This window comes from Brachyhypopomus gauderio, chromosome 1, assembly GCF_052324685.1.
Source record: "Brachyhypopomus gauderio isolate BG-103 chromosome 1, BGAUD_0.2, whole genome shotgun sequence".
Classification (NCBI taxonomy): Eukaryota; Metazoa; Chordata; class Actinopteri; order Gymnotiformes; family Hypopomidae; genus Brachyhypopomus; species Brachyhypopomus gauderio.
The window spans coordinates 1,335,227-1,348,394 of record NC_135211.1 but is presented as its reverse complement, the minus strand read 5'-3'; the positions used below and the strand labels follow the sequence as shown (position 1 = coordinate 1,348,394).

Sequence of the window (13,168 nt, the reverse complement as noted above, 5' to 3'; positions counted from 1 at the left end):
TTCAAATACATCACTACGGTTACACATAAATGAAGCACTTTGACTGCTCTAGGACTTATACATGCAAATATGTTTTTCAAACACTTTATATTCTTAAATGGTAAAGTGTTTCCCTCTCTCTTGCTCACTCTCTCTCCCTCCCTCACACACACACTGATTTCCTTGGAAGCCGTTGAACCCATGTAATTTATTATGCCAGTGCTGCCTGTTGTCAGCGCTCGTACAGTTTTAATGTTATCTGCCCACTAAAACCTGAACTGTAACAAAGGCACACTGTTATATGAATGACAATGAAAGCAGTACTACAGTTACTTTTCAATATAGCTTTTATTTCAAATGGCAACTCCATAATTCTTACTTTCAACCTACAAAAAAGAGCAGTAAGATTTTCCAAAACAGACATTATCATAAACTCTGCTATTTAGGTAACTGCATGAGCACACAAACGTATTACAAACGTGGATTTATATGACAAAAGTAAAAGATACAGATTGGTGTGTGTGTGCGTGTGTATACGTCAGTGATCAAATGTTTCTTGCATCATATACAAGACATGAGGTTTGTCAGATAGTGGCAGTGTAATCATAGAGTGTCCTAGGGGTAGGTCAGCAATTCACTCTCTAGGGAACATACAGCACATGTAAGCTACATCACCGCTGTCACACTTCTAGACACATTTCTCTGTGTTCTAGAATCATAAGAATTGTGCAAGTTTACAGGTGAAGACCAATGTTCTCATTGTGTGAAACTGTGTGACAACACTAGAGAGGGATGAATGAATGGCTTAGGAGGGTTGAGTTTGGAGAATTAGGGGTTGGAGAGTTATGGGTTTGTGGGTTGGGTTTGGAAAGGTAGAGATTCATGGTTAGAGGAGGAGGGTTAGGGGAGGAGGGTTAGAGGAGGAGGGTTAGAGGAGGAGGGTTAGGGGAGGAGGGTTAGGGGAGGAGGGTTAGAGGAGGAGGGTTAGGGGAGGAGGGTTAGAGGAGGAGGGTTAGGGGAGGAGGGTTAGAGGAGGAGGGTTAGAGGAGGAGGGTTAGAGGAGGAGGGTTAGAGGAGGAGGGTTAGGGGAGGAGGGTTAGAGGAGGAGGGTTAGGGGAGGAGGGTTAGAGGAGGAGGGTTAGAGGAGGAGGGTTAGGGGAGGAGGGTTAGGGGAGGAGGGTTAGGGGAGGAGGGTTAGAGGAGGAGGGTTAGGGGAGGAGGGTTAGAGGAGGAGGGTTAGAGGAGGAGGGTTAGGGGAGGAGGGTTAGGGGAGGAGGGTTAGAGGAGGAGGGTTAGGGGAGGAGGGTTAGGGGAGGAGGGTTAGAGGAGGAGGGTTAGGGGAGGAGGGTTAGAGGAGGAGGGTTAGGGGAGGAGGGTTAGAGGAGGAGGGTTAGGGGAGGAGGGTTAGGGGAGGAGGGTTAGGGGAGGAGGGTTAGAGGAGGAGGGTTAGGGGAGGAGGGTTAGGGGAGGAGGGTTAGGGGAGGAGGGTTAGAGGAGGAGGGTTAGAGGAGGAGGGTTAGGGGAGGAGGGTTAGGGGAGGAGGGTTAGAGGAGGAGGGTTAGGGGAGGAGGGTTAGGGGAGGAGGGTTAGGGGAGGAGGGTTAGGGGAGGAGGGTTAGGGGAGGAGGGTTAGAGGAGGAGGGTTAGGGGAGGAGGGTTAGGGGAGGAGGGTTAGGGGAGGAGGGTTAGAGGAGGAGGGTTAGAGGAGGAAGGTTAGGGGAGGAGGGTTAGAGGAGGAGGGTTAGAGGAGGAAGGTTAGGGGAGGAGGGTTAGGGGAGGAGGGTTAGGGGAGGAGGGTTAGGGGAGGAGGGTTAGAGGAGGAGGGTTAGAGGAGGAGGGTTAGGGGAGGAGGGTTAGGGGTTTGTGGGTTTGGAGCGTTAGGGGTTGGATGGCTGGGTTTCGCTTGGCAACTCCTCCCTCCTCTCCTGCATCCTCCTCTTCTCTAATTTCTTCTTCCTTTCCCTTTATTCCCTGGGGAGAAGGCAGATCACAAAGAATCAGTATAACTCACAACTCTGATATTGATGCCTCAGTTATACTTACTAGCACACGGTGTCTGAGACCACAGATAAGAATAACGGCAGGCCCTGCTACCAATCTGTGTGCAACTGGATTCAAATTCTTCCTCCGTGTTCATTCATTCAGTAAACACAGAAAATATTCAGAAAACATTGAGTGTTTTCAAATAACCAAAGTGCTTTTTATATCTTATCTGTGGAATTATATTAATTTCAGTAATGGACTGAATAATGCATTGCAAATTCTTCTCAACATGGAGCCATTGTGGAGTTCATAAACACCCAGTTATGTGTGCAGGACTAGACTACTGTGTTTGAAGGAAGTGCAGGCTCTCATTATCTCACAGCTTGAATTAGCATGTAGCAGAAAATTGATAACATGCTTTGTTTATGTTTTGAGTATAAGGTTGTCAAATACAATTGCATATATACTCTCCTGCAGCATGATAATTGCTAGGAGTTGTAGACAATTTAGATTTTCCCCATTTTAAATAAACCAGACAATTTATAGTAACACATTTCTAATCTGGAGAGATTAGAAAGCCTATGGAATAACCAGAAATGTGTGTCTATGTTTGTTTCAGGTCTGAGATACCAAAGAAACCTCTCTTAAAATCAGCACCAAACTGTCGTTCTTAAACTCAGCACCAAACTGTCGTTCTTAAAATCAGCACCAAACTGTCGTTCTTAAACTCAGCACCAAACTGTCGTTCTTAAACTCAGCACCAAACTGTCGTTCTTAAAATCAGCACCAAACTGTCGTTCTTAAACTCAGCACCAATCTGGCATTCTGCTGCCAAAGCAACTGTGTGCATGTAGAGCTTTTGAGCTTCATCACTCCTCCAGCTCATCATCGATTCATCGGCCTACTCAAAACACCCACCAAGGACCTTGTGATCCCACAAAGACAACAAGCTCACTTTACTCATGTGTAAAAGCCTCTAGCACAGGCCGAATTAGCTTGCACAGGCTGATATAAAACATCTGGTCGCTGTGAGTGTGTACTTGGACAGAGTGAGAGTGCTTCATTGCTTTATGTTCATTCTGAAACCCCAGCTAGTCTTGATAAGTCTTACAATAACACAGGAAACTCTTCAAAACCAACCAAAAGCAATTAGAAAGAATGCTAAACAGGAAGGAGTCCTAGAAGAGTAACATGGTAGTGATACTGGACTGGGATGTCTCAAATTTGCAATTTGGAGAACATAGCCACACCGTCAGCAGTCGTGTTTTCTCGGTCTCACCTTTGCTCTTGGTCTTAGGTGAGCAGGGTTTGGAGACCGTGACGGTGATCTGGCAGTCGGCGTTGAAGAGAGCCTTCTTCAGGGAGCCCGAGCGGGTCTTGGTTTGGGTAGCAGCAGCACACTCACCCCAGCGGCCAAACTTATACTTGCAGTCAGCTGCAAGTAGGCATTTACACACACACACACACACACACACACACACACACACACACACACACACACACACACACACACACACAAATACATTATATACATAAATATATAAGGGAAGCTGTCAGTGCTCAATTAGGTAAGGGAACTCATTGGGGTAAGTGACCTCACTGAGATAAATGAACTCACTGAGATAAGTGACCTCACTGAGATAAATGAACTCACTGAGGTAAGTGACCTCACTGAGGTAAGTGACCTCACTGAGATAAGTGACCTCACTGAGATAAGTGACCTCACTGAGATAAATGAACTCACTGAGATAAGTGACCTCACTGAGATAAATGAACTCACTGAGGTAAGTGACCTCACTGAGATAAGTGACCTCACTGAGGTAAGTGACCTCACTGAGGTAAGTGAACTCACTGAGGTAAGTGACCTCACTGAGATAAGTGACCTCACTGAGGTAAGTGACCTCACTGAGATAAGTGACCTCACTGAGATACGTGACCTCACTGAGGTAAGTGACCTCACTGAGATAAGTGACCTCACTGAGATACGTGACCTCACTGAGGTAAGTGACCTCACTGAGATAAGTGACCTCACTGAGATAAGTGACCTCACTGAGGTAAGTGAACTCACTGAGATAAGTGACCTCACTGAGGTAAGTGAACTCACTGAGATAAGTGACCTCACTGAGATAAGTGACCTCACTGAGGTAAGTGAACTCACTGAGATAAGTGACCTCACTGAGATAAGTGAGCTCACTGAGGTAAGTGAACTCACTGAGATAAGTGACCTCACTGAGATAAGTGACCTCACTGAGGTTAGTGAACTCACTGAGGTAAGTGAACTCACTGAGATAAGTGACCTCACTGAGGTAAGTGACCTCACTGAGGTAAGTGAACTCACTGAGATAAGTGACCTCACTGAGGTTAGTGAACTCACTGAGGTAAGTGAACTCACTGAGATAAGTGACCTCACTGAGGTAAGTGAACTCACTGAGATAAGTGACCTCACTGAGGTTAGTGAACTCACTGAGGTAAGTGAACTCACTGAGATAAGTGACCTCACTGAGGTAAGTGAACTCACTGAGATAAGTGACCTCACTGAGATAAGTGACCTCACTGAGGTTAGTGAACTCACTGAGGTAAGTGAACTCACTGAGATAAGTGACTTCACTGAGGTAAGTGAACTCACTGAGATAAGTGACCTCACTGAGATAAGTGACCTCACTGAGGTAAGTGAACTCACTGAGATAAGTGACCTCACTGAGGTAAGTGACCTCACTGAGATAAGTGACCTCACTGAGATAAGTGACCTCACTGAGGTAAGTGAACTCACTGAGATAAGTGACCTCACTGAGGTAAGTGACCTCACTGAGATAAGTGACCTCACTGAGGTAAGTGAACTCACTGAGATAAGTGACCTCACTGAGATAAGTGACCTCACTGAGGTAAGTGAACTCACTGAGATAAGTGACCTCACTGAGATAAGTGACCTCACTGAGGTAAGTGAACTCACTGAGATAAGTGACCTCACTGAGGTTAGTGAACTCACTGAGGTAAGTGAACTCACTGAGATAAGTGACCTCACTGAGGTAAGTGACCTCACTGAGGTAAGTGAACTCACTGAGATAAGTGAACTCACTGAGATTAGTGAACTCACTGAGGTTAGTGAACTCACTGAGGTAAGTGAACTCACTGAGATAAGTGACCTCACTGAGGTAAGTGAACTCACTGAGATAAGTGACCTCACTGAGATAAGTGACCTCACTGAGGTTAGTGAACTCACTGAGGTAAGTGAACTCACTGAGATAAGTGACCTCACTGAGGTAAGTGAACTCACTGAGATAAGTGACCTCACTGAGGTTAGTGAACTCACTGAGATAAGTGACCTCACTGAGGTAAGTGAACTCACTGAGATAAGTGACCTCACTGAGGTAAGTGACCTCACTGAGATAAGTGACCTCACTGAGGTAAGTGACCTCACTGAGATAAGTGACCTCACTGAGATAAGTGACCTCACTGAGGTTAGTGAACTCACTGAGGTAAGTGAACTCACTGAGATAAGTGACCTCACTGAGGTAAGTGACCTCACTGAGATAAGTGACCTCACTGAGGTAAGTGACCTCACTGAGATAAGTGACCTCACTGAGATAAGTGACCTCACTGAGATAAGGGAACTCACTGAGATAAGTGACCTCACTGAGATAAGTGAACTCACTGAGGTTAGTGACCTCACTGAGGTAAGTGACCTCACTGAGATAAGTGACCTCACTGAGGTAAGGGAACTCACTGAGATAAGTGACCTCACTGAGATAAGTGACCTCACTGAGATAAGGGAACTCACTGAGATAAGTGACCTCACTGAGATAAGGGAACTCACTGAGATAAGTGACCTCACTGAGATAAGTGACCTCACTGAGGTAAGTGACCTCACTGAGATAAGTGACCTCACTGAGATAAGTGACCTCACTGAGATAAGTGACCTCACTGAGATAAGGGAACTCACTGAGATAAGTGACCTCACTGAGATAAGGGAACTCACTGAGATAAGTGACCTCACTGAGATAAGGGAACTCACTGAGATAAGTGACCTCACTGAGATAAGTGAACTCACTGAGGTAAGTGAACTCACCACCAAAGTCCTTCCTCCAGTTGCAGGGCACTCTGCACTTTAACTTCTTGGTCCGACCCTCACAGGTTCCTTCCCTCATGCCAACACCACAGTCCCCATTATTGGCCACACAGTTGCCATAGTGCCATTCTGTGCAGTCAGACTTGTTCCTGGGTCGTTTCCCTTTGTCTAGCACAGCACATGGTTATAATGTCAGATTATTCAGACTTGTTAAACATCATTTAATATGTAGCATAATAGTTTTATCTGATATAATCTTTTTGTAATTGTTTAACCTGCTCTAACAGTACAGTGCCACAGAAAGTTATCAGCACCTTGTCTTAGTTAAAATGCACTTCAGAATCTCATTGTGTGCTACATTTATGGTAAGATTTGGTGTTATAACTGCTTTAATATGAGGTGACCACATGACATTAAAATATGCAGTCACCTTTCTTGTGTTTACCAGCTTCCGTAGTGACAATCATTAATACCACTAGCAGCAGGAAAAGGGAGGAACACAAGCCCCGCATCCTGGAGGACACACACACACACACACACACACACACACACACACAGACACACACACACACACACACAAACACACACACACACAGACACACACACACACACACACACACACAAACACACACACATACACACACACACACACACACACACACACAAACATACACACACACATACACACAAACATAGACACACGCAAGCATTATTGATTTTCTGAGTTAATGTTTTTGTGACTCTCATGGTGTTAGTAATAAAACCACAGGACTATGCTTCCTCACCCAGACTGGGATCATATCCTGACATTCATGTCATAGACTTCTGTCCTCCCGAATGGAGGCAAAACAAAATCATTTAGATAGTTGAGGAGGAATAAACAGTAAATTTTTACTGACAACAGACACAAACATATTTGTTCATAAATGAGTTTTATAACAAGCAACAGCTGTCAGAAGCTACTTTTCACAAATTTAATGTCAATTTGCCATAACAACTGTCAGGTGATACAAATGTTTGCCGACATTAAGATGCGTCACAATGTGAAATGGCAGGTCGTTATGACAACATACAGCTATCAATATCTTATACAGCTATCAATAGGTTATATATACACATTTCACATTGCTTAGGTGTCATTATCAAATAGTAACGGGCCTTTTCATTATTTGTTATTGATAAGTGACTGGTAAAATAACTCAATCAATAACTGGTCAATCATTAATCATGTAGGAAGCTAGCTAATAGACTTCCAGGTCTGGACTACACCCATTCACATCATTTGTTCAGCAAACCTTTTTGTTTTTCAACTTGAAAGTTTTAAACTGGCCACAGATGCTTTTATAACATGCTTTTTGGAATGAGCATTTAGAAGTGTTTGTCAATTATCATGTCTTGTATATTTGTCAAGTATCATGAAGGGATTACGTAGGCATAATGTAGCTGCCTGAACTATTATGTTTTCCCTGAGCTCACAGTCACTGTGTTCCAGATTAAAAATCACTCCCATATTGCTGCTATTCAGAACTGTGTTGTTCAGTTGTTTATAGCGATGACTTATATCTCCATGGCATTGACCAGATCATGTGATGGCAGATGAGCGCATCACAGAAGCTGAACAGCACAAAGGACACTACACCAGAGTCCTGCACCCAGGACACTACACCAGAGTCCTGCACCCAGGACACTACACCAGAGTCCTGCACCCAGGACACAACACCAGAGTCCTGCACCCAGGGCACTACACCACAGTCCTGCACCCAGGACACTACACCAGAGTCCTGCACCCAGGACACTACACCAGAGTCCTGCACCCAGGACACTACACCAGAGTCCTGCACCCAGGACACTACACCACAGTCCTGCACCCAGGACACTACACCAGAGTCCTGCACCCAGGACACTACACCAGATTCCTGCACCCAAGACACTACACCACAGTCCTGCACCCAGGACACTACACCACAGTCCTGCACCCAGGACACTACACCAGATTCCTGCACCCAGGACACTACACCAGAGTCCTGCACCCAGGACACTACACCACAGTCCTGCACCCAGGACACTACACCAGAGTCCTGCACCCAGGACACTACACCAGATTCCTGCACCCAAGACACTACACCACAGTCCAGCACCCAGGACACTACACCAGAGTCCTGCACCCAGGACACTACACCACAGTCCAGCACCCAGGACACTACACCACAGTCCTGCACCCAGGACACTACACCATAGTCCTGCACCCAGGACACTACACCACAGTCCAGCACCCAGGACACTACACCAGAGTCCTGCACCCAAGACACTACACCAGAGTCCTGCACCCAGGACACTACACCAGATTCCTGCACCCAGGACACTACACCACAGTCCTGCACCCAGGACACTACACCACAGTCCTGCACCCAGGACATCATCATCTCCAAACCAAACCCATATCAACCAAAAATGTTCACTAATGTTTAGTAGCATCTCTAAATAACACTACAGGTTACTCTAGAGTAAATTGCAGTGAAACTAAATTTGTTCTACATATGTATCATGTAAATATTAGGTGAATGTTCTTAAGTGTACACGTAAGTATTGCATAAGTCCTGAGTTCTACATGAGACTCCAAGAAGTACTGAAAGTACTGAGAAGAAGTACTGAAAGACTAACGTGAACTCAGTCTCTCTCCCTCTCCATCAAGCCCGTCCAGCTCTTCACTTTCACACAGGCCGTCTGCCAGTGAACATTTACGCAAACCTGCCAAGCACTTTTCTTGCTGCCGGTCGTGGATGACCCTAAAGGTCATTCGGTGTAGCAGGCTTGTCCTTTTTCAATAGCGGCATTCTCGCCACCTCTGACCTCAGCCAGCAGGATGTTCAGCGCTTTCCCAGTCTGATGAAAGGCCCACACCAGGAGATGCTCCATCACCGCTCTAATCACTGTGGCACCAAACCTTTTTGGCTTATGCTAGCTTGAGGCTTTGTCAGGGCTAATAGTTAGTGCTCTTTTAGAAGAGTCCATAAATATATTCTATTGACCCAATAAATATAGTAGTTGCCGTCACAACACTAATGAAGTATTGCTTGTTCACTGGAGCGTGACTAAATCTGCCCCAGCATTCTGCTGCTCCTCCTCCTTTATAAGCCTCAAAATGCCTCTTATTCTCTTTTCTTTTTTCAGTCTTTTTCCTAAATGTATCCCAAGCCACTGCTGTCCTCTCTTCAGACCCTCTCTCTCTCCCTCTCTATCTCTCTCACTTCCTGCATTTTAAATAAGAAACACCAATCATTATTTCTCTCTTTTTCTTCATACACCATTAACTCCATCTTTGCTGGAAGAAAAAATAGCTGTGTGTGTGTTCCATTCAGTACGAGATGGCAAAAGCTCAACGAGTTCTCATCCACTAAATTTTTGTACAATGTATAACAAAACACTCAAACACACACACACACACACACACACACACGTAGAGGGTAGCTATTATCATACACACAGAGGAATGCAAGCCTACTGGATATATACTCTTCTCACACAAACTGAGATAGACACGTGCATCCATGGCTAATTCGTTCTCTTCTCTCTAACCTACTTTCCCTAATTGCTCTCTCCTCCAGTTCAGAGCACCGAGTGTGTACTGCACTTTATGCATAGCTAGCGGGCTAGACTGCACTGTTATATGCTCTTCGGGATGGCTTAGGGTCTCAGGAAAGACCATTAGATGCACTAAACCCTATGTTACTGCCAACAGTCCCGAGACCTCATTTTAACTTATGTCAAGACTCTACTTAATTTGACAACTTACTAAGACAAGGATGCATAGTGATGGCAGTAAAGTGTTAGAATTGTAGATTTGCTGCAACTCAAAAGGAAAAAAAGCTTGATACAGCATCTTCTAAAAAGGCCTTTTCAACCAGAGAGCAGATTGTCTGCAGACTGCCCCCATCTGCAGACTGCCCCACATCTGCAGACTGCTGTCCCTGTCTGCTCACTGCTGTAAGAAATGATGAGCAGGGACACAGACAGAGAGGAATGAGTCTGGGCAGTGGGGACACAGACAGAGAGGAATGAGTCTGGGCGGTGTGGACACAGAGAGGAATGAGTCTGGGCGGTGGGGACACAGACAGAGAGGAATGAGTCTGGGCGGTGGGGACACAGACAGAGAGGAATGAGTCTGGGCGGTGGGGACACAGACAGAGAGGAATGAGTCTGGGCGGTGGGGACACAGACAGAGAGGAATGAGTCTGGGCGGTGGGGACACAGACAGAGAGGAATGAGTCTGGGCGGTGGGGACACAGACAGAGAGGAATGAGTCTGGGCGGTGGGGACACAGACAGAGAGGAATGAGTCTGGGCGGTGGGGACACAGACAGAGAGGAATGAGTCTGGGCGGTGGGGACACAGAGAGGAATGAGTCTGGGCGGTGGGGACACAGACAGAGAGGAATGAGTCTGGGCGGTGGGGACACAGACAGAGAGGAATGAGTCTGGGCGGTGGGGAACATGCTGCAGACAGAAACCAGCTGGTACCGCAATCTTAATACCACAGTTCACAGATGCTGTGATTGACTTGCCCCATTCCTCCATGTATTTTGTCCAGAGTACACACAAAAATGTAAACACACGTTTATGCGCATGTGTGTGTGTGTGTGCGCACATACATGTACACACACTCTCACACGCAAACACATACATATGGCTTGGCATGTTTGTGTAAATGTTCTCTGGCAAAAGGTCTTTGTGAATCAGCTGTCTTCTCTCTCTCTCTCTCACTCACTCACACACACACACACACACACACACACACACACACACACACAACCAAACGTATCAAGTCTTATCTCAGGAAAGACAATGAAGCCACCATAGAGACACCAAGAAAGACCCATACATTAACTGGAAATATCGTTCTCTCCCTTATGCTAACTATAAGCTTAAGTACTAATGTAACAAATGTTGCTCCACCTCTAAGACATCAAACCCTGTAGTTTCAGTACCACTCGTGCTCATTTCAACTTCTCATAATAGTCACGGTTTATATCACTACATTGTCTCTTCGTATGCGATATTAACAGTTAATAACAACGTTACTGAATTTATTAAACTAGTGTCAGTATAACAACAAGGCCTTTGAGATGCATAATGCCATAAAAGACCCTAACCCTAGTCTTTTATGACTGATGATCTGCATATTTTTATGATCTGCATTTTTCTGGTTCTTTATACCAGCTTTCTGTGTGATTCTGCGCTCAACGAGATCCTCTGGTCTCTTAGCGATCCCACGCAAAGGCGAGTGAAAGGAAACACGGACACTTAACCGAATAAAGAAAAGTAACTTTTAAAGCGTCTCGTCCCGCCAGCTCTGCTCACGTGACGCCGTGTTGGGCTGAACTGTTCATCTTTTGTAAGTGAGCGCACCTTTGAGGTTTTCCTTTTGCACTCAGCGAGACAAGTAACCGCTCATGGGGACTGAGCCACACCAGCGTTGCTCTCAAAAAGAAAGAAAGAAAGAAAGAAAGAAAGAAAGAAAAAAAAAATGGGAGAGCTACACTCTCTCTACACTCTGACCCTTTGACTTAGTTTGCCTAAACACTCCATTCGAGTTAAGACGGAGTGAACACAGCCAAAAGCATTATTCACACAAGCCCCATCGCATTCGCTCTCTTACACACACATGTTGCCATTATGTTCAGTGTGTGAAGTACCTTAAAAAAGCTTCTTTGTGTTTGTTCATCAAAACGCCCACACGAGAACTACAATTTCACGAGTCTTTGGAGAGAGCTTACGGGCAGCTTCAGAGATAAACTAATCCCAAACTACAGTAGGCTACCAGGGCATACAAATGCACTGGTGTTTATCACTAGTCAAATGTGTAAAATGTGTCATATTCATTAATTGGAGTGATTTTATATCAGGGCAGTTTAGAATTGAATGTGATTAAGGTTATTTCAAAAACTGAATCTCAGCAGCAAAACCACAGATGGTGGTGATTACAGACCTAAAAGTTTTAAACCTTGTCCTTACAATAAAAGGGTTGGCGGGACTGACCTGAACTTTCTCTCCTTCTCTCATAGTCTCGAACAAATCTGGCCCAAACGCCAGTAATCGCCTAACGTCATTATATACCGCATTCTCTCAATGTGTTTAATGGAGTACTTAATTTTGACTTGTGTCTTCCTTAATGTCTCACAATATAAATAAAAATACACTTTTCTCTAAGCAAAAACGTAAACTTAATCAAAACATAGAAACGTAACGCATGTAAATTTGTTTATTGATTTCGTAGAATCGATGTTTGGGGAGCGAAAATCAAAATATGGATAACAATATGCCATAGGCTTCTCTAAAAAATGTAAACTATTTTTAGAATTTCCCATAATAGTTTTTCATTGCAATTCGCTTTCGCGAAGCAGAGGTCGGAAATTAGCCTGCAATATGGCACAACAGAAAACTCCAACACGGTTTCTTCGTTACTTCTTATGGGGAAAACGAACCGAACTTTTTAAAACTTACTCGATCACTCGGTCCACGTCCACACACAGTAACAGCACTCAGAAAACGTATGTCCGTGAGTTATTTTCCGACATCCAATCTCTGCTTACCCTGATCGCGCTGGGTCTTTGTTTCCACAAAAACCAACTAGTTTGATCTTGTCCCCTTAGGGCCACATTTAAACCAGTCACCTAGTGACATCACATGCCACGTGTCCAGGTTCCTATTGATGTTCTAAGAACATGAGCGCAACTTTGGGATTATCACACGAACTACCTAGCGAATGCGACTGGTGCACGCCACATCTTATTTTATTTTCATGTGTTTAATGTATTTTTCTTTTTATATACTTGTAACAACCCGCTTACATATGCCACCAGACCGACACTGAAGTGGCTATCCCATTTATCTTGTGTTATTATCTGTATATGACAGGTTGTCTATTATTCATGAGTGTGACTAAGAAACCTAACAGAAGCTTGATGACATGAATCATATTTGGAGCACACACTGTGTGAGCATAGCATTAAACCAGGTGACTGGACTTGACTGATAAGGAAGACCACGGTGATGATTCTCCCTGCTTTTGGATTTAAAAGTTCCACACAGGTTTGGCTGGAACCTGTCTCCTAAGATTTACAAAATATAATGTATATAATTATT

General features: G+C 44.7%; 1 protein-coding gene across 2 annotated transcripts; it reads right to left on the bottom strand.

Moving 5' to 3' along the window:
- Positions 1 to 1,594: 1,594 nt before the first annotated feature.
- Positions 1,595 to 12,685, bottom strand: mdka (midkine a). 2 transcript variants are annotated; one of them, XM_077006370.1, is made up of 5 exons: positions 12,616 to 12,659; positions 6,458 to 6,540; positions 6,028 to 6,195; positions 3,241 to 3,396; positions 1,595 to 1,949 (listed from the first exon to the last, which is right to left on the bottom strand). In XM_077006370.1, exons 2-5 carry the CDS (start codon positions 6,537 to 6,539, stop codon positions 1,921 to 1,923), a joined length of 435 nt encoding a protein of 144 aa, XP_076862485.1. In that variant the 5' UTR covers position 6,540; positions 12,616 to 12,659; the 3' UTR covers positions 1,595 to 1,920. The 2 variants fall into 2 exon arrangements, with proteins under 2 accessions (XP_076862485.1, XP_076862402.1); XM_077006287.1 differs by having other exon boundaries at positions 1,603 to 1,949; positions 12,527 to 12,685.
- Between the last annotated feature and the right edge of the window lie 483 nt (positions 12,686 to 13,168).

What these genes read in the sequence shown, in the direction of transcription:
- mdka (XM_077006287.1), bottom strand. Translation starts at nt 6,539, where the DNA reads ATGCGGGGCTTGTGTTCCTCCCTTTTCCTGCTGCTAGTGGTATTAATG. An exon ending in AGCTGGTAAACACAAGAAAG is followed by an intron (nt 6,196 to 6,457) that starts GTGACTGCATAT and finishes GTGCTGTGCTAG; the next exon opens with ACAAAGGGAAACGACCCAGG. An exon ending in ACCTAAGACCAAGAGCAAAG is followed by an intron (nt 1,950 to 3,240) that starts GTGAGACCGAGA and finishes CCTTCTCCCCAG; the next exon opens with GGAATAAAGGGAAAGGAAGA.